Source organism: Solea senegalensis, linkage group LG18 (assembly GCF_019176455.1).
Source record: "Solea senegalensis isolate Sse05_10M linkage group LG18, IFAPA_SoseM_1, whole genome shotgun sequence".
NCBI lineage: Eukaryota > Metazoa > Chordata > Actinopteri > Pleuronectiformes > Soleidae > Solea > Solea senegalensis.
Genome location: NC_058041.1, coordinates 7,858,224 through 7,884,294, shown reverse-complemented (window position 1 = coordinate 7,884,294; position 26,071 = coordinate 7,858,224). Strand labels below are relative to the sequence as shown.

Sequence of the window (26,071 nt, the reverse complement as noted above, 5' to 3'; positions counted from 1 at the left end):
ACATAACTAATTTCCTGACCTCCCCATTGACAATTAAAGTTGTCCCCTAGCCGAAAGTGATTATTAAAAAAAAAAACATTTACACAAATGCAAATAATCATTTAATGAATGCAAATAAATAAAGACATGGGATTCAACATAAAAGCTCTGTCTTTATCTTAGGGTGGTTTAACTATCTGACAAAAAAAGCAACAGTGACATTTCCACCAAGACCTCATAGGTTAAGTTCATTATCTACATCAGAAAGCTGTACAGAACCAACTAGATGGAAAGTGTCACAGTTCACAGGGGGGTGTACTACAAAGTTTCATGTAAGAACAGTGCAAATTGCAAAACTACACCAATTCCTTTGGCCAACACATAAAGAAATAATCTACATCTACTCTACTATTTGTAGCTTGCATATTAAATCAGCAGGAATGCAAATACTGTTACAGAATCTGCTAAAAAAAACAAGTGCTTCGTTGTGGGGTTGTGTACAGAAAGATGAACGTGAGACTGGCAGCCAACGTGTTATTGATTTTACCCCATGGACTATACTACACAACACATTTGAGAGCCATTGCTTATTGTAAACAGATTGTCCCTTGAGTGATAATGAAGCAGCAGCAGCAACAATGGTTGCAGATACAGATGAAGCGTCCATTGTTCAACACTTGGGGAGGAGGAAAATAAGGGGAGCTTTATTAAATGCACAGTATAGCAAGAAGAAAAACTCAGTAGGGCCCGTAGACTGTAATTAAAGACTGACTCAGTCTCCCGCTTTCATAACCAACCCCTGTTGTGAAGCCTTGAAATTCTTGATTTTACTGGTGCTATTAAAAGTTTTTGCACCTGGAAATTCACATCACCTCCAACCAGGCACCAATTGAATGACACCAGCTGTCAATTGCATTGGTGTCCACTTATATGTGCCATTTCCCTCTAAATGGGAACATCATTCTCAAAATGGACGTCATGTTCTATCGAAGACGACCTGAAACTGGTGATTTGAGATCGTTAACTCCTCAGGAGAATGTTTTCTGAGGCTCTTTTCTTTTTATTAGACTTCCATTCCAATGGAGTTCTTTTTGTAACCAGCAGAATTGCCCTCCTGGTGGCTATTAAAAATATTGCAATCATACATCCGGTGAATCACATCAAACCTATTATTGAGCATGTATCAAAAAACAGACTGTGACGCCACTTCGAGGAGAAACTCACTTACAGACACTTAAGGCTCGAGACTCAATAGGCTCCTTTAATTATCCAGACGGCATAATATTCTCCATCAATGAAGTTTTAGAATAAAGTGACTTTTATGGAAAACGAGAAGACGACAAAAACTTCCAAGTTGCTGCCGTTTATTCATCACCTGTTTCCTGAATGACTAACCAGGACTTGAAGGTCAAACGTTTTCTGTCAGCCTCTACCGGCAAAGACGACAATGCTCTATGCAAACAGACAGCGAGCTCCTGTCCTCTCCTCGTGGAAGTGAGCCAAAAGCTGCTGTTACTGTCAGTGATGCTGACAGATGCGCACAGCGAGTGGACAGTGAGAGCTGCTGCTGAGCTGCAGCGACGAGAGCTGATTGATGATTCTGCTCCAGAGACAGATCTTTATTTGCCACTGACAGGTGGTACAAATTACTAATTTCAGCCACTTCTACCTGTACAGATTAATCAGGGTGCTGTTCGTCTTGCCAAAGAAATACTGAAAGATCTGCAGATTGTGCTGTTTTGCCATTGCTCTAAGGTCAAGTAAACAACTGAGTATGCTTTAGTGAAGGTCCTCTCTACTCTGATTTGGAAACCTGCCACTGGCAGCTTATTCATGGCTGAGGACAAGCACAAATCTGTGCCTGTCATTTAATGTAGTTTTAAGGACAAGGTGAAAACCATTTTTCTCTCTTAGCAACATCACTTTTGAAAGAATCCAGTGCCTTTTGATGTAGATGGCATGAAAGTATCTTCTTGATGACAAAATATGTGCAGGTGTTTAAGAATAAATGAGTCAAATATAGTTAAAAAAAACAAATCTGTAGCTAAGCATATTCTTTACAGTAGCTCATCCAAGTATGTGTGTTTCTCTGGTGAGCTCTGATCTTAAACTGAGCGTCCCTTTAGTAAACTACTCAAGCTGCTGTACACACAGTTTCAGTGTTTGCTACAGATGTTTTCTTGAGACTTGGCACAACACACTGCTACTAACAGCTGCAACGGTGATGCAGTTATTGCTATTTACATGACAACACAGAAATTAGGGAAAGGGTGGTTTAAACCAACTCTTGCACTGGAACAGAAGTGTCCTCTGAAAGTGGTGCTTCACATGGGAAATCTGCCACCGCGGCTGTAAAATGTCTGTAGTTTGCTCTTGTACAGGTAAGTGGAGTTCTACAACAGATTCTAAATTTGACAAGTTTCACAAAGGAATTTATTTAAATCTATTTACCCTGCATCCTCTTAAACCTGGTTAATAATAAGATATTTGTCATTGTTTAGGTTTAGTGTTGTTGTTTGTTTTGCTATTGTTTTGCCCATAAATCCACCCAAACTGCCTAAATTAGGAGAAAATCCAGACAAAATCAAGTTATTATGACCACCAGACTAGAAGGACTTGATGATACAGACTCCAGTTCTGTGACTAAGGCTGAGTCAAAACTTCCTCACCCTCCAAACAGGGAACCATGATGATCTCATGATGGAGGTATCACTTCAAATTCACAGTCTTGCTTTCCACAGAGGGAAAACATTACATGGCACTAAAAATGTCCTGAACGCTCCTGAATGCATGACCACTTCTTGTCCTTTTTTTTTTAATTTATTTATTTCAACCCATTTTGTGTCTTTGCCTTTTTGTGTCATTTGACAGCCATCCTTCACAGGCCCCCAGAGTGAGAGTTGACACCGAGCAGCATGAGGATTCCTCCTGATGGTTACCTCTTATACAGTAGTGCAGTCTATGGCCAGATTTGTCACACCTTCACTCTTCAAAATGCCAGTCTCTGGTTAGTGACAACCGTTGTTTGAGTCAAATCATGGGCCATTTATCACGGGAGACACAGGAGGTTGAACACGTCAGATCAGGTTAGGACATCACCCGCAGGTATTCAGACACTGGGTTAGTAACAGCAGCATTTGATACAGTCAATTTCACCCCACAACTCCGGGTCACAGCGTGGGTGAAGAATAAATAACTGTGGGACAAAAAGTGAGAGAAGGTGTCCTAGATAGAGCTCTCATCAGGCTGCAGGTCCAGCTGTGTGTGTTTCCTCTTCTCCAGGATCCTGTTGAGCTCCTCTGTGAAAGAGTGGTAGAGCGGCGACATGCCCTCGTCGCCCTGCCCCAGCAGCACGTAGCTGTTCCCGTTCATCTTCCTCAGAACGCTGGGCAGCGTGGCCGACAGCCCGTTAGCATAGTCCATGTTGGGAAGTGGCGGTGGCATTGGAAGAGGAGGGGCCGGGGGAGGAGTTTTTGTTGGAGACATCTCGCCTGGAACTATCTGGAGAAAGTTATCCCCGAAGGTTGAAAATGAGATGGAGCGGCGATCTTGGCGGCCATTGCAGTGGCTGGAGATGGTTTTAAGCTCAAGGTGGGAGCTCCGTTTTCTGTCAGAGGAACCCAGGACATGCAGCCCTTGGTGAGAGAACTTTCGGGCCCTAGAGGCCCGTCTGGTGCAGAAGCTCACATAGAGCAGTACCACAGTCAACACCAAGCAAAGTCCTCCAAGAACTGCCACCAGAGAGATGTACACAGCCTCCATGTGTCTGTAGGCCTGGTACTCCGGTCCTGGGGGCAGTGGGGCAGGAGGAGAGGGCAGAGGCTGCTCAGTGGGGCTGCTGGTGGAGAAAACAGTGGGGCTGGTAACTGTAGTAGGATTAGTCGTGGCTGTGGGCTCCATTGGGAAGTAGGGGTCTGAGTGCACCCTGACTGTGTAAAGATAAACAAGGACGGAGACCGAGTTCTCAACGGCAAAGCAGCGGTAAGACCCGCTCTGCTGGGTGCGTGCTCCGATTATGAGGAGGCCATCTGTACCAATGCGGTAGCCAGAATTCAGGTCATATCCCTGGAGTTCTCTGCCATTTAGAGTCCAGCGCGGAGTTGCCAGGTTGGAGCGCAATTCACACTGTAGCAGGACGTCGTCACCCGTCATCACCGAACGCCTCCGATGGACCACTGAGCAGCAGAAACACAGAAAAAAAAGAGACATGTGACGGAGGTAAAGGGGATACAGGACAGAGAGGGAGATAACACACACTGAGAATGTGAGCGAGCGAAAATGAAGAGATGACACGCAGCAGAACAAAATGTCAGCTCACCAAGTTTATGATTTTAAAGTGCAGGTGGGCAACCTGTGCAGCTCAGCCTCTCACCATCACTTTCAATTATATTTCATAAGCCTCTTGAAATGTAGTGAGCCCCGCAATGCAGCCAGCATGACCGCCTGACCTCCAGCAAGAGAGGAACTGATTAAAATGTGTGTGCTGGGACCTGGGGGATGGGCAAGGTATGCACACCTAATAAAATCCCTTAATAGCAGCTAAGTGCTTGAGTGTTCAGGCAGAGAAAAGAAGAATTATGTGTTGGATGCTCTTCACCCCATAATCTGTGTCTGCATGTGTGTGTGAGTGTGTGAGTGTGTGAGAGGGGGGATGGCACTGAATTGGAGATAAAAAAAAAAAAAGGCCAGTAGTCAACAATGGATGTCATGTGTAATGCATAATATGAGTGTGTTAGAAAATACCATTTCCTGAATTCTCTTTGCAGCCTCTGGTCCCTCGCTGTACATCCTGGGTTATGTTTGACCTGAGAAAGGAGAGATTTCAGAATCATTTACATTTCTTGAAAATGTGCTCTTCTCTCTTCGCTTCTCCAACCCAGTGAGACCAGGGACACCTTGGTTCAGTCCATGACAGGCTAAATAAAGACGACGCGACAGATAAAAACGCAAGACAGATAAACACAAAACATCCAAGTTTGAAATCCTTCATTTGAGTAGTCAACCTTCATGGCACCTTAAAAGAACTCAGAGCTGTCTGAAAACAATATAACATGATGGGGCTAACACACTTAGACTGCAAAATACCCCAAAGCATCTGTAGTCAGAAGAGAGAGCATAAATGTCTTTTTTGTATGCAGAGCAGTAAAGAATAGTAGTTAAGTAAAAATCCTGCCAGAGCTTTACTCTCTATCATACCTCTGCAACACCAGCACACTGTTCACTTTCCTTCATGGAGAGATAACAAAAAGGCTTTAATCGATTTACAAATGAAGTGGATCTTGCATGCAGTAAACCAAGGAAATGTATCGGCTCTCCCATTTAACGTTGGAGTCTTTTGGTGCTTTTGGTTGTGCTGCTGCCTCACAACAAATCCACAGGAGGGGCTGATGTGTCTGCTGTGGTAATGGAGATTAAGATGTCTGCTATTCATTCATGCAGAGTGAACAAACAGTATTCATATAGATATATATGTATATAAATCTCTCTATATATACATACACATATATAGAGGGAGAGAGATTAGGCACAACAAGCCTAGATTGAACTCAAACACACAAGATGGATGACTGACAACAAAGTTAATTCACTGGATTAAACTCGACTTCAGTGGAGTATTCACATGTCATATCACATGATATTTGTAAGTATTGGGGATCATCATCATTTTATCATTTCATGTTCAGAATATAACGCAAATTTGTGTGCAAATATTTGAATACTTTTAACATATACACTGCAGTTCTTCTACTTTACAGCTTTGTGTTGACAGACTCAGAGACTGTCCTCCAGCACTGTAACACGTTACACAGGTTTCCTGGAAAGATCTACTTAACTTGGTGGAAGTTAAAAAGGGGGGAATAGAAATCGATTTACCAACGAACAGAATCTGTACTCTCTCAAACTTACATACAAATGACTACATGTTTGTGTACGAATGATTTATCGGGCCCACTAAATATAAAGTTCAATATTCAATTCAAAACCTTTATTGTCACGATACACATGAAAGAAGAACTTCTCTGTACAATAACATGTTTTGCTCCGCTATGAACGCCGTTAGGTTTTACCCAAAGCGGATTTACCCAATTGTTTTGGGAGGCGTAGTCATTTCAAACCTGCCCAGTCCCTTTGAAATTGTCAAACAATTATTGTCAAACACAATTTGGTTGGAAGGGAAGTCAGCTGTGTTAATAAGCCTCCAGGACTGTTCTTGTGCCTTAAGAAGCAAGTAAACACCATATACAAAAGGTCATGTTGTGTCAAAAAGGATTCATTTCTGTTTAAGTGATTGTTACTTGTTTCAAAAAGAAATAATAGTTGTTATTTATTATTAAGTTACATTTAAGTTTATATTTATTATTAAGTTATTTATTATGTTGTCACTTAGACTTAACAGTTGACAATTTAATTTGACTGCAATGTAAAAAATCTTTATACTTCCATCCAATTTGAGAAAGGGAACGACTTTTGTTTGAAAATTCCTCAGACTTTCACCACAAAGGCAGTGAGAGGGAAAAAAACAATCAAGAGTGTAACAGAAAGACAGAAAGATATTTAGGGAAATATAGACTCAGGATCTCAGCCCGGGTTTCTGTCAAGTGTCTGATACTAACGTCTAATGTACACACAAGTATGTGACCCTGTCTATGTCTACGTGCATCTATGTAAAATGTGCATTTGTCAGTGTGCAGGTGTTTGTTGCCTCACCTCTGTGCACGTGAGGATATTTCTACACACAACCTCCCGTCCCAGCCGCAGAAAGGGTCTCTGGCGAACACGCAGTCATAACAGGAAGTGTATCTCCCACAGGCTGACATCGGTACCTGCACAACTCCAGAGTGGGAGCCAAAATAGATGCTCCGCTATGAAAGAAGAGACAAGTACTATTATTCTACTTTTAATGCATTTGTATGACTCTCATTTTTCTCCGCTTGACCAAAAATACCCAATACTGTAGTGTATTAATCATCATTTACTGATTGACATAGTAATTTAAAGAGCTTTATACCACATTAGCTTTATACCACATTATATATGCAGATTGTAAAAAATGTCGAAAGTGAAATATTATCAAAAGAATTCTTCTTCACTGAATCGGACTGGTAAGTAAAACTCCTCTGTCACCATGTTCATACTTAACTAAAGTGCAATATATTGTGTGTAATTTGCATATTTTTGGCATAAATATGGCATTCAAACGCTGGTTATTTTAGTGTACAAATTTGTCGACATGAATACGTACCAAAGCTGAGGATATGACCATGCTCTCTATGGGCTGCGGTTTCTCAAACAACTGCAACTCCTCTATGATGTGCATTTCTCCATTGATTTCAACAGCTCTGTGCAACCAGCCATCATCTGTTAAAACAGAGGCAACCTCGTCAAGACAAGACACTCGAAAGCGCACAAGTAATTCTTGTAAAGAACAGTGTTTAAAGACCATTATCAAAACTCAACACACAATTCCTTCCTCAACAAATTATTAGCGCTTTTGGCAACAAGACCGTTACACATAAACAGCTCTAGGCCACGGATTAAATAAAATATGAGGGTTTCACAACACAGAGGATCTGTGTCGTGGTCTTTTCACAGGAGTTGCTGACTTACCAGTTCCCAAAAACAGGACTGTATAAATGTTTCCATCCAGTGCTGGCTCCCTGTGCACGGCAATCTTGACGTAGTTTACACTCCGCTTGAACAAGAGAGGGCGCACCCCTATTGGGTGCACCTGGCTGGCCATCAGTGGATGCCTTCTGGCGAAAGTGAGGACAATGTCCGGCAGGTCTCGAGATGAGTTGATGCCCTGGGACCTGTGTAGATCTGTTATACACTGCATGTATGAGAAAAAGAAAGTGAGAAATGTTTTGTTGTTGTTTCTTCAAACAGAGGAAAGAGGTGGACATGCGCTTGTCATTGGTGAAACTCACAGATCCAGGTCTTGGCTCTGGTACCTTCCCTGTGTACTCCCTCCACTTTGAGTCCTGCACCTCGAAGTACGGCCCATCAAAAACCTTCTGTACCTCTGAAAAGGCGTATTGGCACACTGCAGAAGCTTTGATATTCTTCCTGAAAGACAATCCCGACCCCCACCCCGGGGACACATGCAGAGGACACACTCAGGATTAATGAGTCAACGTTGAATAAACACTGAGAGGTTATTGTCTGAAGAGCAACTGCCACCCAGGTCAAATTTCAAACACATCACAGATTGTCAGTGACCACTGACAGGTGAAAAGGTAACTGGGCCACTAAGAAGCCTCCTCTTTTCTCTGAAGACTATGGGTGGTAAACATTTTCTCTTCGGTTTTATCCTTTGCATGGACATGCGTGGGATGGGCATCTCTGACAGGTGTGTAATTTTCCCTTTTTATCTCACCAGCTATTCACATCATCCACTCACAGAAGCTAACTATTTGTTTTGCAGAGTTTTCAGCACTTGCAGGACTAAAATACCCGCTCCCCATGAGTCATAAATAAAGCAGCCCCATTTGTGGTTTTGCAGCAGCACCTGTGAAAGAAAAGGTTTGTCCAACAGCATGACAACAGCATGAGTTGTGATTCGGGAGCCAGGTGACCCTTAATCTCAAGCCCTCGAGGTAAGATTAGTAATGGGGGAAAACTTCTGCGTCACATTCTTGGATCTATTGTGTGACCACCTCAGCCTTCAAAAAGCATTCAAGTGAGAAAAATGAGATTCGAGTGAAACCAGAATCTGTCTTCAAAAACTCAGGAGCGGTATAGCTCAGGGGCTTAGTCATTTTGAGTTTGATGCATAGTGATGACTGTTGCTCACACAGGTGTATGTTTTTGAAAATGAGGCATAAAGCCAGACAAGGAGGGACAGAGAGTGAGTGAGAAAGATATACACAGAGAGAGAATGATAAGAAAGAAACGTGACAAAAATAAAGAGACCACAGCTGCTGCAGTGAACATGAGGAAAGAAAACGCACAGAGGATGAGCTTGAACAACCACAAAAGAGCAGAAAAGTTAGAGAGAAACAGACATTACTGTACTGCTGTAATGGAATCCTCTCTATTGGAATCTGAACACCCTCGGGACAGTTTTATGCAGCATGACTCTGCAGCACATGGGCATTAACACGCACTCCAACCGCTGCCAAATATCCTACTGGCAACCTTCATCCTCTGACACTGTCCCATCAGCTCTATTGCTTAAATTATTAAAGTTGTTGAGTAATTTCTGTTGAATAAAAATAACATTTTCATCACTACTCAATTACTTAATTCAACCTCCAAACTGATTTCTATACTGATCTCAAAATAAGAAGTCTTCTGTAATTGCCAAGCAAATACAAGATGTTTAGACGATAGCTTTCTATAATAGCAGGTGAATGGGGTCTTACCATTCTAGGCCAAATATGCCATAGAAAATGCTGCTCTGAGCATCTCGACCCTGCAGCACAAACACACTGCGCAGGACGTTGAGGTGCAGCTCATACTCTGGAACTGAACACACCATTCTCGCCTTAAGAAAGGAGGTCCACTTCCTCTGCAGAGTCCTCTGTCCCCCCCAGTCATTCTGTGGACAGAGAGAAAACACTGGATGAATGAGTAGTCACTCTCACTCTCTTTAGTGGACATAGCCTGTCATACAATCACACCGACCCTCCTCCTCTCAAATGCCATGGTGACAAAATTGGCTATATTCAAAGCACAAGCATCCCCAAAAAGGATATGAATCCAAACATAACAAAGACATGATTACACACAGAGACAAAGACAGAGATTGTTTCTCTGCTGCTCTTCTACTTTTGCCCCATTTTCTCCTAATGTATGTCTGTGGCTCTGAGAGGCGATGCGGCAAGAAATCTGGACATCTTTGACTAATTAGTGTGTCGTCTCTTTGTTTATGTCTTTCTGTCGTTCAACAGAATGATCTGCCTTCCTGAGCCTCCCACGCAAAAAAAGGCAAAGCAGATAAAATAAACAAAACAAACATGAGTCTGTAATAAAAATGCCAGCATTATGAGCACTCCCATCAATAATACCAACGCAAGAGAATGATAAAGAAAGGAAAAGCACTGCAGATGCACGGGGGATCATTCGTTTTTACACAGCAAAATCTATAGAGAGCTGGCTTTGGTGGAAACTGTGCTCAGTAAAGCAGGAGTAAGGTGGACGCTCCCAAGAAAACATCATTAAACAATCTTATTGAGATCAATAGCAGGTTATTATTTTTGAGGAGTGCTACAAGGACGCACTGATAGATTACAGTAAACGTCAATCAAAGCAGCACGTGGTTTCACTGGGCTGTCACAACCTGAATTCAAGGGAGTGCAAGAGTCAGGAATCCAAGCATAGCACTGTAAAGATATGCCTAGAGGGAAATAAAGCACGGATGACCAGACTGCACCAAATGTAATGCTGCTTTCTGATGTTATAATATAGATTAAGACCGACAGCCTGTCTTTCTCAGTATGAAAAAACATGGACAATCTCAAAGTTGGAAAGTCTGCATTTGTTTAACTGAAAAAAAGCCTGATTTAATGTCATTTACACCCCTCACTGCAAAAATAGGTCATGATCACAGAAGAGGGAAAAGGACAGCTAGTTAGGCAGCTCAAAAAATGGCGAGTGTTCAGTCGTTTTCTGGCCAGAGGCTACTGCCAGGAGCTTCACTATCAGCGGATCTGAGTTCTACCAATGTGGTGTCTCTCTGCCACAAGGGCTGAGCTGGGGACCAGCTCACATGTGCATGAGATGCTGTGGCCTACTTCAGGCTGAGTTATTACACTCTCGCGCAGCCTGAAAACTCCACAGTGGCGATGAAGAGCGGCGAAGGGTCAAGTCCAGACCTTATTTCCAGAAATGAAATTCTTTTGGATGCAGGGAGAATCATCACGAAGTAAACTGTTCAGGGAATAACGTGTATAAAAACTTGTATGAAATCATTTCACCATGTGACCATGCAAAGAAAAGTCAAGAATAATCTAAAGATGTGTAGTTTCAGGAACATTTCCTTTTGCTTTTCATCTATCCATCTATCCAATATCACATGGAGAGCTGGAGCTAGTCCTACGTGAAGATCACAGGGTAAACATTCTACAATGACAACATTCTGCATGTTTACTAACTCTGGACAAGTAGATTTGAGCAGCACAATTTAACGCAGGACAGAAATGAGGGAGCTGCTACTCATGCACATGCGAAAATTATATCAACCTTGTTACGTGAAAGTGGTGCCAGTTCAAATGTGTGTCCTTCCTGTGACTTTTACAAGTCACTGTTGCACAGAGCAACACTGATCGTGAATAAATGAAATGAAGGCTGAAGAAAGAAAATGAGGGGCACTGACAAAAGGATGTACAGTTTAACTACGGCTTATTATAACACGAGACATATGAGTTAAAGTTCTTGTCAGAGTTTCTGTGGGATAAGTCTAAGGGAACTCTGCTATTTTTAGCTGACACTTGCATTCATGCCAACCGCACTAATGAACTCTTAAGTATCCGGTTTATGTCAGCAAAATCTAAAGTCACTCCGTGCTTGCTCAGTAGCTGCATTGTCCTCCTGGTTTCCAGCAGCAATACCATTTGTTCCTTTGTATGAATGAATGAATGAGTGAGTAATGAAGATATATACTGAGAAAAATGCCAAAAGAGGAACCCGTTGTCTTATAGTCAACTGAATGAAAATCTAATATTTTCAGATTCTTTAAGGCACTCTTTCCCGATTTTTTGATTCTTATATGGGATTAAAGAAAAAAAAATGACAGGGAGGAAGAAAGAGAGGGAGAGAGACTTCTATGAATGGTGGCTGGGCATGCAGTCTAGGATGGTGAGAGAGAGAAAAAAAAGAAGAGCAGAAGGAGGAAGAGACGAAGAGGGGGAGATGGCAATCAAAAGAGGAAGAGAGGGTTAGTAAGGTTGGTAGGCTTGTAGTTTGCCTGGAAACAGTGGCAACAGAAAGAGCCACAATCAGTGAAATCCACTGACATCACTCTGTATTGAGAATGAAAAGCATTAAAATAACCCCTCACTTCAAAAGACCCCTCACTCCATCTTTTCAATGCTTTCTTTCCATAACCTTGCAGGTACAATAAATCTCATCTCCTTGTTTTTTTTATTTGTTTTTTTTTTTCAAAGGATGAACTTTCTCGACCCAATCATGTAAATATGGTTAATATTGTTCTCTTTCTCTCTCTCTGACCTTGCAGACTCGGGCAACCCTGGACACTTTTGTCTGGCTCGGGTAGGCAATCTGCTCCTGGCTTCTCTCCGTGAAGAAGAAGTAAATCTTGTCATCGTCCCCGATAGAGCTGTTGATGCTCTCCTTCAGCAGCACAGAGCCCACAAAATCTGCCTCTGTGAACACACACACACACACACAGTTCAGCAGCATAGAATGTGTCTCCTTGGAAACAAAAGATTTAGATTTTTAAGTAGGTTTGAGCAACCCAATCTAAGAAAGTTACAGCTGCAATGCAGCACAAACGGAATCTGTAAAGATCTTTGTTAAAAAAAAAAAGATGTTTATAAAGTAAATAAGGTTCATGTAAAAGCAAAGCACATGAGCAAGTGTCTGACTGCAGTTACTGCAGAGTTGTATTTACCCAGAAGCCACCGAGTTGGGGCCTCTTCTGTCCTGAGAGAGGGGAACGGGGAGTTTCTGCGCACATCTGGAGAGCTGCGGAACTCATACTGAGAGGCCGTGAACATCTCGCCGTCTGGTCGGCACATCACGCAAGTTTGTTAGTGGAGCATAGACAAAAAAGTTAGTGTTAAATAACATATAATGGAAGCTGGTAACGCTCAACGAGTGAGGTTACTATAGAGTTGTAAAGTTTTCTAACGACTACACTGTAGAAGGTGTGGGAACAATAAAGGCAATATTTCCTACTAAAATGAAACTTCAGTTCTCAGAGTTGGTATCTTCAGCCATTTTGACAATAGACCCAAAGACCTATTGGATAATTTGCCATGAACATTGGTGCAAGTGTTCTCTAGTGTTTAAACTGGACTCTTAGTGACCATGATATTATCAATTTGTCCTTTATCTACTGCTCCCCTGCTTACTTTTTCCAATAAAGTCCAGGTGACGCTGCCTATGTGCTGCTTTGTCTATACCAGCTTAGATTCAATGTAAATTTGGAAAGGCATACCCACAAGGAGGCCTGTGAAACCCTTTGCCGGGTCATAGGGACATCTGTCTCTGCCCTCTTCAAAGCCGGAGGAGAAGTTGAAGCGTTCCGCGTCCTAACAGAGAGAGAAGGAGCAACAGTAAAGTGACAAGTTTCATTTAAGTTCTACCCCCCCACATGTGCTGAAATCAAATCCGCACTAGCTCTTACGATGTAAGCACAGAGCGGTCTGAAGGCGTTTGTTCCACACGCGTACAGGTGAGTCTCATTGTATCGCTGCAGAAAGCGAATGTGGTTGTAACACTCTGTCTGCAAGAAAAAAAGGAGAAAAATGGGTCATTTATTGATCTATAAAGAAGTTATTGTTGCTGACTTATTTCCACTGTGATTTTAGTTGCAATGTTAAGCAATATTTACTTCTGGTGTTATACATTCAAAATAAGATGGAGCATTACCACAAGATAGAACAATCAAAAACAGAACGATTAAATTGTAGCTTTTGCAAATGACTTCTCGTGTTATTTCAAACTGCGATTGCAAAATGATGATTTGCGCTGTTTGGTTGCTTGGTAGTAACAGAAGACATTGATTCAGAAGAACGTGTACGAATAATTGACTTTCTTTTGCTCTCTAAACAGCACAGACTTCCATTCATGTTCTCGGAACTAAAAAAAAAAACTAAAGTAAATAAAAATGGGAAAAGGAAAAGACCGTTGAGCTGCAGCCTTGTACCTGATTGTCTCTGCCTTTGTTCAGACACTGCTTCTTCTGTTCAGGCGAAGCGTCCCAATTAATCTGTAAACAACGGGGGGGCAATAAGGGTGAGTCAGTTAGCTGAATATATAAGAGAGAGACAGTAGATAATAGAGCGTGTGTGATAAACAGGAAGAGAAGAAAAAAGGACAACACATTCAATTTTCTGGCCGAGCTCTGACTTTGCTCAGTATCGCCCTGGAAAACGCCAGGTGCCTATAATCCGATATCCGTAAAAGTGGAGGAAGAAAATGGGATTTACTCAATCTGCCTACAGCTATTATTAGTTTGTCCTCTTTTAACTATTCAATTATAAGGGGGGAGGGAAAAAAACGGGGTTTCCTGTTTCTTTGTTAACACTGGCAATTATGCGGTGATGTGTGGCTGCTTGCAGCGTGTTGGTACTCACAATGAGGTTTGTAGGTGTAGTGATGTTGGAGGTGTTGAGCGCATACAGCGCTCCTCTGCCTCCTACATACAGCAGCCCAGCGTGTTCCTCCAGCAGGAAGGTGCTGTAGTTCTGGGAAAAGCCAGTGAAGCGAGCGGTGCCCAGCAGACCTGCAGACATATGTGACACCACTTAATATTATTTTCCATGTTTACCAAAAGCACATGAACACCTCTGTTGTTCTGAGTGCCATATTGTGTTAATGCTACTGTGTTTTAGTTCAGCTTATTGTCGGGGACTTTGGAGGTTTGACCTATTTTTTTATTAAACAGTATGAAAGTAAATCAATTAGGAAGTAAATGTAGCCAAGTATCTGTTTTTGTGTGATAGTGGCCAATGTTGCAATTCAGTGATTTTCTATTTAGGTCACATGTTTTGCAAAGACATGAGTTCTCACTCGCTTATTTAATGATAAATATGTTTAAATAAGTTTCGTTTCTGCATTTATTTTCATGAAAATGTACTGTGGTGAAAAGATACAGGCATATTTTCATTGTTAGGACACAAATCAAACTGGCACCAGACAAAGGGAAATGGGGAGATAATATAACACAGGTGAAAGCAATCAAGGAACAGGTGTGCATAATTCGGGAGGCAGGAAATGAAACAAGACAACGTACATAAAGGGCAGTGGCTAAAGTCGCAGGGTCAAGACTTCGCCACGACTGTGGCCCTTTCTGTGTGGACTCTCTATATTGACTGTAGGTGTGAATGTGAGAGTGAATGGTTGTTTGTCTCTGTGTGTTGGACCCCGCCTTATGTCCTATGCTTGGATTGACTCCAGCCTCCCCCGACCCTCATGTGGAGGATTAAGTAGTAGAACATGAAAAATTAACGTTTATAAACTACAAAATCCAAGATGAAGACACACAGGATGGATACATTAAAATAAAATATGAGGACAATAGAGAACAAAACTCTAAACTACATCATCAACAACCACATATTTACATTATTTATGACTTTTTTTAACATTCAGAAAATGATAAGTCCATGAATCAACATGATATTCATCTTTTTTTCCATGTACACCTTCTAAATGAAAAGTTCCAGTTTCTATAGAGAATCTACAGCCCAAAAGACCATGCTAATCTTGACTAGATGAGGACTAGATGAAGATTTCTAATCCCAATCATATCAAATTTTATTTATAAAGCACATTTTAAAACCACAATGAGGACCAAAGTACACATGATACTAAATCAACAATAAGAGGACCAAATAAAAAACAATAACAATACGTAAGTTACACATAAAAGACAATCAAAGACACATTCAGAATAAAACTAAGATAAAACACACACATAAAACAGAACTCACCCTGGGTTAAGAAAAATATACATGGTTTTAAATGAGATTTAAGTGTGGCTGCCTGCCTGGTATGGAGCGGGAATTCATTTCACAATTTAGGAGCTGAAACAGCTGGAACAGAGAAAGCTTGGTCTCCTTCAGCCTTGTTTTTGGGACAACTGAGAGGAGCTGATCTGCAGAGACGGCCTTAGTGACCGTGAGAGAACATAAGGCTGGAGCAGACCACAAAGATAGGGAGGGGCAAGTTTATGAAGGCATTTAAAAGCAAATGAAGGCATTTGAAAATCAATTCTGTACTTGACCACAGATGTGGGGGATGTGGAGTGTGGTTTGTTGCACAAGTGATTGCTGAGAAAGAGTATGAGTAAGACTGCACCGGAGAGGCATTTTTTTTAGGGCATTCAGCAGGAATTATGTCGCACTAATGCCACATCTCATTAGCACTCAATGATGGTGTCATCATCATCACCGCAGATCACCATTACTCACACACATACACCTTATATGTGTGAGTGATGGGGAAGAGAGGTTTACACAGTAACTGGGACAAATTATAGTGCGTCTAAATTTTGTTGTTGTCACTGAGCTCAGTGTAACCAACACTGAGTCTACCGATCACAAAAAAAAAACCTGTCCTGCTGCAGAAAACACTGTTGTTTGAACACATCCCAGGATCACACCTCAGAAATGGGAACAGGCTGCTCTGCTGCTGTGACACAGTAAAAATGAGGACACTGGTTTCTGGTTTGTTTTTTTCCATTTACTGTGGGTGAACCTCACCCTCGGAGCAGAATCTCGTCTGCAGAGCTTTTGATTTGCACTAAAAGTTAGATTAATGAATCTGACACGGGGATGAAGGAAACCGCCCGTGCCGAGAGTACAGCTGTCATTAGAGAACAACAGCATAATTGAACAAGATGGGCATGTTAATCTCTGCATATCCTCTCCACCTTCCTCCCCTAATGAACTCACGGCAGAATATTCCAGCTCTCATCCATTTGGATATGGATGTTAAATTAGCCAGCATTTCAGCAGGCGTCTTATTTTATATTCCATCGCTCATTCGTTTCATTTTAACTGGATACCGGATTAAATCAGGGCCAGTAGCAAGTGCCACTTTCTAATTAAATGAGCAAAACAAACCAATACAATAACACTCTGTGTAATGTTTGGATTTATGTGGCAATTATTGTTAATACAATCTAATCACAGTGTCTAATTTTGTTTTTTCTTAGGGTGAGTAATGCTTCCCATGACTGAGAAACATAAAGTGTTACAAACAAAAAGTGACACTTAAAACAAAGGCACAACTTAACTAGAAGCTTGTTGTTTTGTTTATAGTCATATTGCGTCCAAAAGTGAGTGTTCTGTTTCTATAGTTTACGTTTTAGTTAGTTGGGTAATACAGAACTTTGAGTTTCTGTTTATTCAAATCTCAGACAAACACATTTTTATTTGACTACCCTCTACTATCACAACTACATATTTACCAATCATTTGGTTGTGTTTCACAAAGAGCACGGTGATAATGAGGGTGACAGCACGTCCCTCAGCTTCTATGATCTCGGAAAACAACACACACTGAAAAGTGTTTTAAGAGTTTCCCCAAAATCACACGGAGGATGCTGCCTTCTCCGCATGACACACTGCTCGTCTGTCTGACAGTCACATGGACAAACTGGCTGATGACAGCAAATGCCCCCGTCGTTCCTTCAGAAGATCAGAGGCCGAGTCAGACGTCCCACCCACCTTCCGTCCTACGGTTTTCTTTCTGGCTCTATCACTGACAACCGCACTGCTCCAGGGATCTTCTCACTGGTCCATAACTAGGTTATTATTATACTGGCTATGTCACACTTGTCAGACTGATTATATACATAACAGTTGAGTAGACTGACACTCCATATATATATTGTAAATATAAATCCTGGTTCAGAAAACTCTCAACTAAAGTTTTAAAAAATGTGTTCGGCACTTTTTGAGAGAGGTAATGTTGTTTGTTTTTTTAAATGCATTTTAACATAATTCATCTGCAAAACATTGAATCTAAGTAATTAATGCCTCTGCACCTCACATTTTTTAACATAATCTATTTCACCTCTTTCATGCGAAGGCTGTTGTTCGTGCAGATTTCAGGTAATCATCAGAGTAGGGGTGTGATGACATTTACAGAACAATTTGCTTGTAATTATGCCTCTGTTATTTACAGATACAACTGTGACAACACTTATTGTTTATAGAGAGTCAGCCTCAGTCAGATCGGAGGGTGCAGTGATGAGCGGCTCCAAAGGTCAGGACATGCTGGGGGGGTGAATTCACCCAGCGTGATTCCGTCTACGCCGACCTCATGCAAATGCACATAAATATCAGTGCGCACAAACGCAAACACGCACACACACCTAATCACAGGCGCACCAAAAGATCGACAGACTTAATAAGAGCACAAAAATGTGCGCACATGTAGTGGGTCTGAAATAGCCACATATAGTTTATTATGTTAACAGACACCCCCCTCTTTTTCATTGTAATATTTGAACCTTTATAAAGACAGTTTTGCAGAAAGCACTGCTACTTTGCACCAGTAGAGGGTGCTATAACACCAGTGGGTTCAGGCAAACGGCTTCCGCTCTGCTTTGCTCGGCGCATGTTCAGATAATAAACATACCGAGCAGCAGTAGTGGAAGCTAACAGCTCTCGTGTTGTGTGTTTGGATCCACAGGTTTGTAAAATGTACTATTTGTACAGTTCTGTTCAGTTCAACTATGTAACAACATATAAGCGAAGCTATGAAGTAGAGCTAAGCATTGTATTATGTGTAAATATGTATTTTATTGCCTTGTTCACTTCCGTCTGCAAAAGGTCGGTAAAACAAGAATGAGTGTATGTGTGTGTGTGAGCCGTTCCGACCATAAACGTTGCTGGCCACTAGTTATTGTCTGTTAATACTATTCTGAACGTAATTGGTATGATTTGCAATGTTGTATATATGAAATGTGATGTGCTCAGCGCATGTTCAGATAATAAACATACCGAGCAGCAGTAGTGGAAGCTAACAGCTCTCGTGTTGTGTGTTTGGATCCACAGGTATTTATACCGTAGCTCAGCCACTCAGTGCACGCTGCCTGAGGGGCTCATGCTGCCGGACCAGAGACCCCTAGCTCTGGCGCCGGTAACATTTGGGGGCTCGTCCGGGATGATTAGCATTTCTGCCTAGTGACGTGAGTGTCGTGACAACGAGAAACGGTGCACAAAGTTTCAGGGAAGACTGCTGCAGTCCAGAGCGTCATCCAGAGAGCGGGAGTCACCAGAGTAACGCCAAAATGGCCACAGTCACCCCACGGCGAATGCTGATCTTCAAGATCCAGAAGAATCTGTCATATTTGAGTCCAGACCAGCTATTGGCAGTCGTGAGTTCAATAGATGATGGCAGCGAAACTCACGATATTCCAAATTTGAGTGAACCAGAATTGTATGACCTGATGGTGGATTACCTCAGGAGTGAGAAATTAAGTGCTATGGAAGATGAAGGTATGTCTCAACTCCTTGTCCTGACTGACATACTGAATGACCTGCTGGCCACAGACCCCGGTGGAAGTGAAGCTTGCCAGACTGCGCCAGAGACAGGACAGCCAGTGGAGGATTCATCACCCCACCAGGAGCAGCTATCCACTTCATCTCGTTCTGACCATCACAACACAGTCACACAATCAACAACATCCACACACAACCACAACATTTCCACACAGCCATTGCCGGTGGACAAAGACATTCATTCCCTTTCACCTCCATCATTGGACAAAGATGCACACACTAACAGCCCATCACAGGACAGAGACATTCATACTTATCCAGCACCTTCACGAAGAGACGGTGGACGGCCAGCAAGGAACTTTGACACTGCCACAGTCACCAGAGCTTTCACCGCAGGCGTTGATGGATCTCCCCATGGTAGAGTGAGTCTGGCGTCCAGCATGGGAGATCAGGTATTGAGGGTGAATGATTTTGCAGCTCTGCTCCCACGCAGAGAATTCAAGCTACATGGTGGACAAATCTCTGATGTTGGGTCTGATATGTCATACAGTAACCTTTGTAAACAAATTGAAGAAGGTATACTGGAAGGTTTTACTGAGTCAGAAGTGATGCGTACTGTGATGAAAATCATCAAACCCGGTACATTCAGAGATATGTTGACAAACAAAAATGATTTAACTGTTGATGAGCTCAAGCGGTTTCTCCGCGCACATATCAGGGACAAAAGCAGCACTGAACTTTTTCAAGAGTTAAGTAATGCTAAACAACAGGACAAAGAGAGTCCTCAGCAATTTCTGTATAGGCTAATGGGTTTAAAGCAGCGCATTTTGTTTGAGTCACAACAACCTGGTGCCGAGTTTGGCTATGACAAAAGGCTGGTTCAGGGCACCTTTCTCCACACTCTGTATCAAGGTCTGAATGAGAAAAATAGCCATGTTCGTTATGATCTAAAACCTCTTCTCACAGACTTACAGGTTAGTGATGACTTTCTTTTGGACCAAATCACTAAGTCTACCAGTGAGGAGACAGAGAGACTCAGACGCCTTGGCACAGTAGCTAAGAACCGACCAGTGACTGTGAGCCCCGCTCAGCTTGACTGTAGTGACTCAACTAAGCAGACTAGAGTTGACACTGAGTTACAGGCTAACCGTACTGCTATTAAAGAACTGTCTGCCCAGGTGTCCTCCCTGACCAAACAGCTGGCCCAAGTGGTGAAGCCTGCTGACACTGCCATCCCTGTGACCACACACTCAGCCCAGCCAATGCCACCAACACCTGAAGCCCGCGGCAGATGCCGCAACTGTGTTCAGCAGGGCAAGATGAGTTGCCCTCACTGCTTCGTATGTGGCCAAGCTGGACATCGGGCGGTCGGCTGTCTTCAAAAGAGGATGTCGGGAAACGGGATGAGGTCACTGGAGAAGGGCAGCCAGTGACCGTGACAGATAAGGAACCCCCAGCCCAACCCAGCATGTCTAAGGCAGCAAGTCCTGTAAAAACAAAAGCACAGTGTCAACCACCAACAAAGAAACGCTTAGCACAGCTCATAGGAAAGCGATGTATGGTATCATGTACTCTCAATGGTGCTCCTCTCCAGATGTTGCTTGACTCAGGGGCTCAAGTGACGATGGTGGGGAGAGACTGGATGGAAGAAGCACTCCCCGGTGTCAAAATCCAGCCACTTGAGTCCCTCCCTCTCGATGAGCCGCTGGTGATTTCTGCAGCAAATGGCACAGATGTCCCCTTTGATGGATGGGCAGACGTTGAACTCCAAATCGGTAACAAACACTGTGGATATGCCACCATTCAAGTGCCAATGCTAATCAGCCAGAACTGTCTCCACTGTCCTCTCTTAGGCAGCAATGTGTTAGTTGAGATCATCAAAGAACAGAGAAGTGATGTTGATATTTCTGCTTTATTAAAAGAAACCTTAAGTATAAATGACAATGCTGTTGAAGCCCTAGTTTTTGCTTGCCAGACACTGACCCCAGGTGAGACAGCTGTAGAGTGCAGTGTGAGAACAGGGAAGGCGGGTTCCACCATTCCTGCAGGGCAGATTTGTGAGGTGAGGTGCAGAGTCAGGGAATGGCCGAGAGGTGGGGTTATGCTCTTCCAACCTGATGTAGTGGGTAACTGTCCTGAGGGGTTGGATTTGTTTCAGGCCTTAGTTGATGTTCCAAGTGGGTCCACAAAAATTGTGAAGATACCAGTTCAAAACCCCACTAAACATGTCATCTACCTCCCTAAGAGAACAGTTTTAGGAACATTAGAAGAAGTTACTGAAATTAAACCAGTAAACTGTTTTCCAGGTGGGTTAGAACCCATGTCTCCTAACACTGTTAATACATCCTCAGCTCAGGTTAGCACAGACAGGCAAAGAGAAATAAGTGAGAAAAACAAGACAGAGGACACAACAGGCCAGAGATGGCGCCCCCCTGTTGATGTGTCGCATCTTGAGAGACACGAACAAAACATAGTCAGAGACATGTTGTACGAGGAGTCGGATGTCTTCGCCAAAGATGATTGTGACATTGGGTGCATCCCAAACCTGCAACTGAAGATCCATCTGAAGGATGACACGCCAGTGCAGACGTCCTATAACTCTGTCCCTAAGCCCTTGTACAAAGAGGTGAAAGACTATGTCCAAAATCTGCTTGACCAGGGCTGGATCAGAAAGTCCACTTCTTCCTACTCATCTCCAGTGGTCTGTGTCAGGAGGAAGGACAAGAGGTTGCGTCTGTGTATTGATTTCAGAGGCTTGAATCGGAAAACCATCCCCGACCGCCACCCTCTTCCACGCATCCAAGATCTGTTAGACAGTCTGGGGGGGTACTCATGGTTTTCCATACTCGACCAGGGCAGTGCATACCATCAAGGCTTTGTCGATGAGAACTCCAGACATCTGACTGCCTTCAGCACACCCTGGGGCCTTTATGAGTGGACCCGTCTCCCATTTGGTCTAACAAACGCTCCAGCAGCTTTTCAAAGATGTATGGAGGGAGTTCTTGACGGGTTAAGGGACGAGTGTTGTTCTCCATATTTGGATGACATTCTCTGTTTTTCTAAGACTTTTCATGACCATGTTGAAGATCTGAGACGGGTGCTCCGTCGCCTGCGAGAGCATGGTATTAAACTGCGCCCAAACAAATGTGAACTGTTTAAAAGCCAGGTCAGGTATTTAGGACGTTTAGTGACACGTGAAGGTGTTCAGATAGACCCTAAAGATATTGAGGCAGTTCAGCATTTGAAAAAGAAAGAGCCAAAGAATGTGGGAGAGGTCAGAGCCCTCTTAGGTTTTTTAGGCTATTACAGAACATTTATACAGGACTTTTCTAGGATAGCAAGACCCCTCTTTCAGCTAATAGAGAGTCCTAGTGAGCCTAGCCAGAGAGCTATCAAGGTCAAGTCAAAAAACACTACAAGTGGTCAGCTTTTATCCAAAACACCTGTTTATTGGACACCAGATCACAGTGCTGTAGTATCACGCCTGGTGGATATGTTAACCAGTCCACCCATTTTGGCTTATCCAGAGTATGACTTACCTTTTGTACTCCACACAGATGCCTCGAACGAAGGTCTGGGAGCTGTACTCTATCAACAGCAGGGAAGCAAGCTCCGGGTTATTGCTTATGGCTCCAGGACACTCACGCCTGCTGAGAAAAACTACCATCTCCATTCTAGCAAGCTTGAGTTCCTGGCGTTAAAGTGGGCAATCTGTGATAAATTTAGAGATTACCTCTATTATGCCCCCACTTTCACAGTATACACCGACAATAACCCCCTTACATATGTTTTGAGCTCAGCCAGGTTAAACGCAGTCGGGCATCGTTGGGTGGGTGAATTAGCAGACTTTCATTTCACCATCAAATATCGACCAGGCAAGTCGAACACCGATGCTGACACCCTGTCAAGACACCCAGTGCATCTTGATGGTCACCTGACAGAGTTCACAGAGACAGTGTCCCCTGATGTAGTCTCCGCTGTCTGGCAGGGAGACAAAGCTGTGAAAGACGGTGATGTGCCATGGGTCGCTGCATTACAGCTGCAGTCAGATGTTGGTGACGCACACTTTGGAGGCACCCCAGTTATCACCCCAGAGAGTGTCAGAGCTGCACAGAAAGAAGATGCCCCTATCTGGGAGGTGATAAACCTAAAGAACAGTGGATGGAGGCCTCAGGATAAAGACAAGAGACAAATGGGACGAGAAACACGCAGACTGGTACACGAATGGAACAGACTCAGACTGGACAAAGGGATTTTGTACAGACAGACAGGACAGAGGAAGCAGTTGGTTCTCCCCAGTAAACTGAAGGCCACCGTGTTAAAACATTTACATGATGACATGGGGCATGTGGGCGCCGACAAAGTCATACATTTAGCACGAGAAAGGTTTTATTGGCCTTATATGCAACAGGACATAGAAGATTATGTCATTCGCCAGTGTCAGTGTGTTAAACAAAAACATCCTACCCGACCAGAGAGAGCACCTATGGGTTCTATAACAACCAGTGCCCCATTTGAACTCATCTCAATTGATTATTTACATCTTGAACAGAGTAAAGGCGGTTATGAGTACATTTTGGTCCTGGTAGACCACTTTACTCGGTTTGGTCAAGCTTATGCCACAAAAAACAAAGCTGGCAGAACAGCGGCTGAGAAAATCTTTTATGACTTTATCCCTCGCTTTGGGTACCCTGAAAAGCTGCATCATGACCAGGGCCGGGAGTTCGAAAACAGTCTCTTTCAGAGACTCCAGCAGCTCGCAGGAATTTCCCACTCCAGAACCACTCCCTACCATCCACAGGGGAATCCTGTCGAGCGCCTGAACAGGACACTTCTACAAATGCTCCGCACTCTGCAGGAGGAGAAAAAAACAGAGTGGAAGGACCATCTACCTCACGTTGTCCACGCATACAACTGTACGAGTCACGAGGGAACAGGTTATTCACCTTTTTTTCTTCTTTATGGTAGAGCTCCACGTTTGCCTGTAGACCTTCTCTTTGACTTGAAACCTGAAGAGGAGCCACGGTCCAGACAAGAATATGCTCAGCAATGGGCTTCACGCATGCAGGAAGCGTACAAGATTGCTTCAGAAAACAGTGGGAAGCGTTCAGCTAAGGGAAAGAAGTATTACGATCAGCATGTTAAAGGTATTACACTGCAGCCTGGAGACCGTGTGCTGGTCAGGAATCTGTCAGAGAGGGGTGGTCCGGGGAAACTTAGAGCTTATTGGGAAAAAAAGGTTCATCGAGTGGTTGAAAAGATGGGAGACGGACCTGTTTACAGAGTTCAACCAGAAACAGGAGAACGCACTCTTCGTGTGCTGCATCGCAACCTTCTGCTACTTGTTAATGATTTGCCTTTAGAAGTCCCACTGAGTCAGTCCGCACTGAGAAAGAGACAAAGACAGACAGACTATCACAGAAGCAACAGAGAGACGGTGGAGCAGGAGCCTGAACACTCTGAGGAAGAAGAGGAATACACCTATTGCCTTCGAACAATTCCTGTATATAGCAGGAGGAGAGTCAGACCCGCAAGTCCTCAGTCTAACCCACCAGATGAGCTCCGACCGATAGCCCCAGAGTTTCAACCACGGAGACAGGTAACAAATATGTCTCAAAAACAACAACAACATGATACTGTCACCGTCTTAGATCCAGTGCAGATACCAGACCAGCTGGCAGCTGTCCCACCACCAGATCAGGAAGTGCAAGAAGAACTCAGAACTGATGACACTGTGGAGGAGGCTGATTCAAGAGAGCAGGAGGAAAATGATGAGCCTGCAATGGAACTGCCCGAGGAGGAAGTGCAACCTGTGAAGAGGTCAGCTCGAGCACCGAGACCTCGAGAAAGGCTCACATATGACCATCTTGGACAACCATCATACCAGTCTTGGGGACCAGGTGCAAGCCTGATGTTCGCCTATGCCCCTTACCCCACGTCTCATCTTCCATTACCCCTCAATCCATGTCCCATACCCTCCTTTTACACAGCTGTCCCCGAACATTGTTTCTACCCTGCACAAGCAGTGTGGACATGCTAGAGACACACAAAGACTTGAAGAACAGACGAGACCAGACTTTACTGTACACACACACACACACACACACCTACACCTACATTGACACACACTTACGTTGACAATTGGACTGTTTTGAGACATTTTCTTTTAAGATTTTTGTTAGTTTGGTTCTAGATGTCGGAGACATCTCTTGATGCAGGGGAGAGTGTAGTGGGTCTGAAATAGCCACATATAGTTTATTATGTTAACAGACACCCCCCTCTTTTTCATTGTAATATTTGAACCTTTATAAAAACAGTTTTGCAGAAAGCACTACTACACCAGGACAGGGTGCTATAACACCAGTGGGTCCACGCAAACGGCTTCTGCTCTGCTTTGCTCAGCGCATGTGCAGAGAATAAACATACGGAGCAGCAGTAGCAGAAGCTAACAGCCCCTGTGTTTGGATTCACAGGTATGTAAAATGTACTATTTGTACAGTTCTGTTCAGTTCAAATATGTAACAACATATAAGCGAAGCTATAGTAAGTAGCTAAGTAGAGCTAAGCATTGTATTATGTTTAAATATGTGCTTTATTGCCGTGTTCACTTCCGTCCGCAAAAGGTCGGTTAAACAAGAATGAGTGTGTGTGTGTGTGTGTGTGTGTGTGAGATGTGTGTGTGTGAGCCGTTCCGACCATAAATTATTGTCTGTTAATACTATACTCAAAGTAATTGGTATGATATTTGCAATGTTGTATATATGAAGTGTGATGTGCTCGGCGCATGTGCAGGGAATAAACATACCGAGCAGCAGTAGCAGAAGCTAACAGCCCTCGTGTTGTGTGTTTGGATCCACAGGTATTTATACCTTAGCTCAGCCACTCAGTGCACTCTGCCTGAGGGGCACATGCTGCCGGACCAGAGACCCCTAGCTCTGGCGCCGGTA

General features: G+C 43.3%; 2 protein-coding genes across 2 annotated transcripts; one reads left to right on the top strand and one right to left on the bottom strand.

The window, feature by feature from the left end:
- Positions 1–88: 88 nt before the first annotated feature.
- sema4gb (sema domain, immunoglobulin domain (Ig), transmembrane domain (TM) and short cytoplasmic domain, (semaphorin) 4Gb) lies at positions 89–14,402 on the bottom strand. Its single transcript, XM_044014173.1, has 13 exons — positions 14,244–14,402; positions 13,814–13,876; positions 13,292–13,390; positions 13,103–13,196; positions 12,554–12,667; positions 12,151–12,305; positions 9,345–9,520; positions 7,908–8,046; positions 7,588–7,810; positions 7,223–7,338; positions 6,688–6,842; positions 4,723–4,784; positions 89–4,154 (listed from the first exon to the last, which is right to left on the bottom strand). Exons 1-13 carry the CDS (start codon positions 14,400–14,402, stop codon positions 3,205–3,207), a joined length of 2,505 nt encoding a protein of 834 aa, XP_043870108.1. The 3' UTR covers positions 89–3,204.
- Positions 14,403–18,060: 3,658 nt separating this feature from the next.
- On the top strand, positions 18,061–20,561 carry LOC122758913. The gene is made up of 2 exons (XM_044013308.1): positions 18,061–18,312; positions 18,678–20,561. Exon 2 carries the CDS (start codon positions 18,914–18,916, stop codon positions 20,555–20,557), a length of 1,644 nt encoding a protein of 547 aa, XP_043869243.1. The 5' UTR covers positions 18,061–18,312; positions 18,678–18,913; the 3' UTR covers positions 20,558–20,561.
- The last annotated feature ends 5,510 nt before the right edge of the window (positions 20,562–26,071 follow it).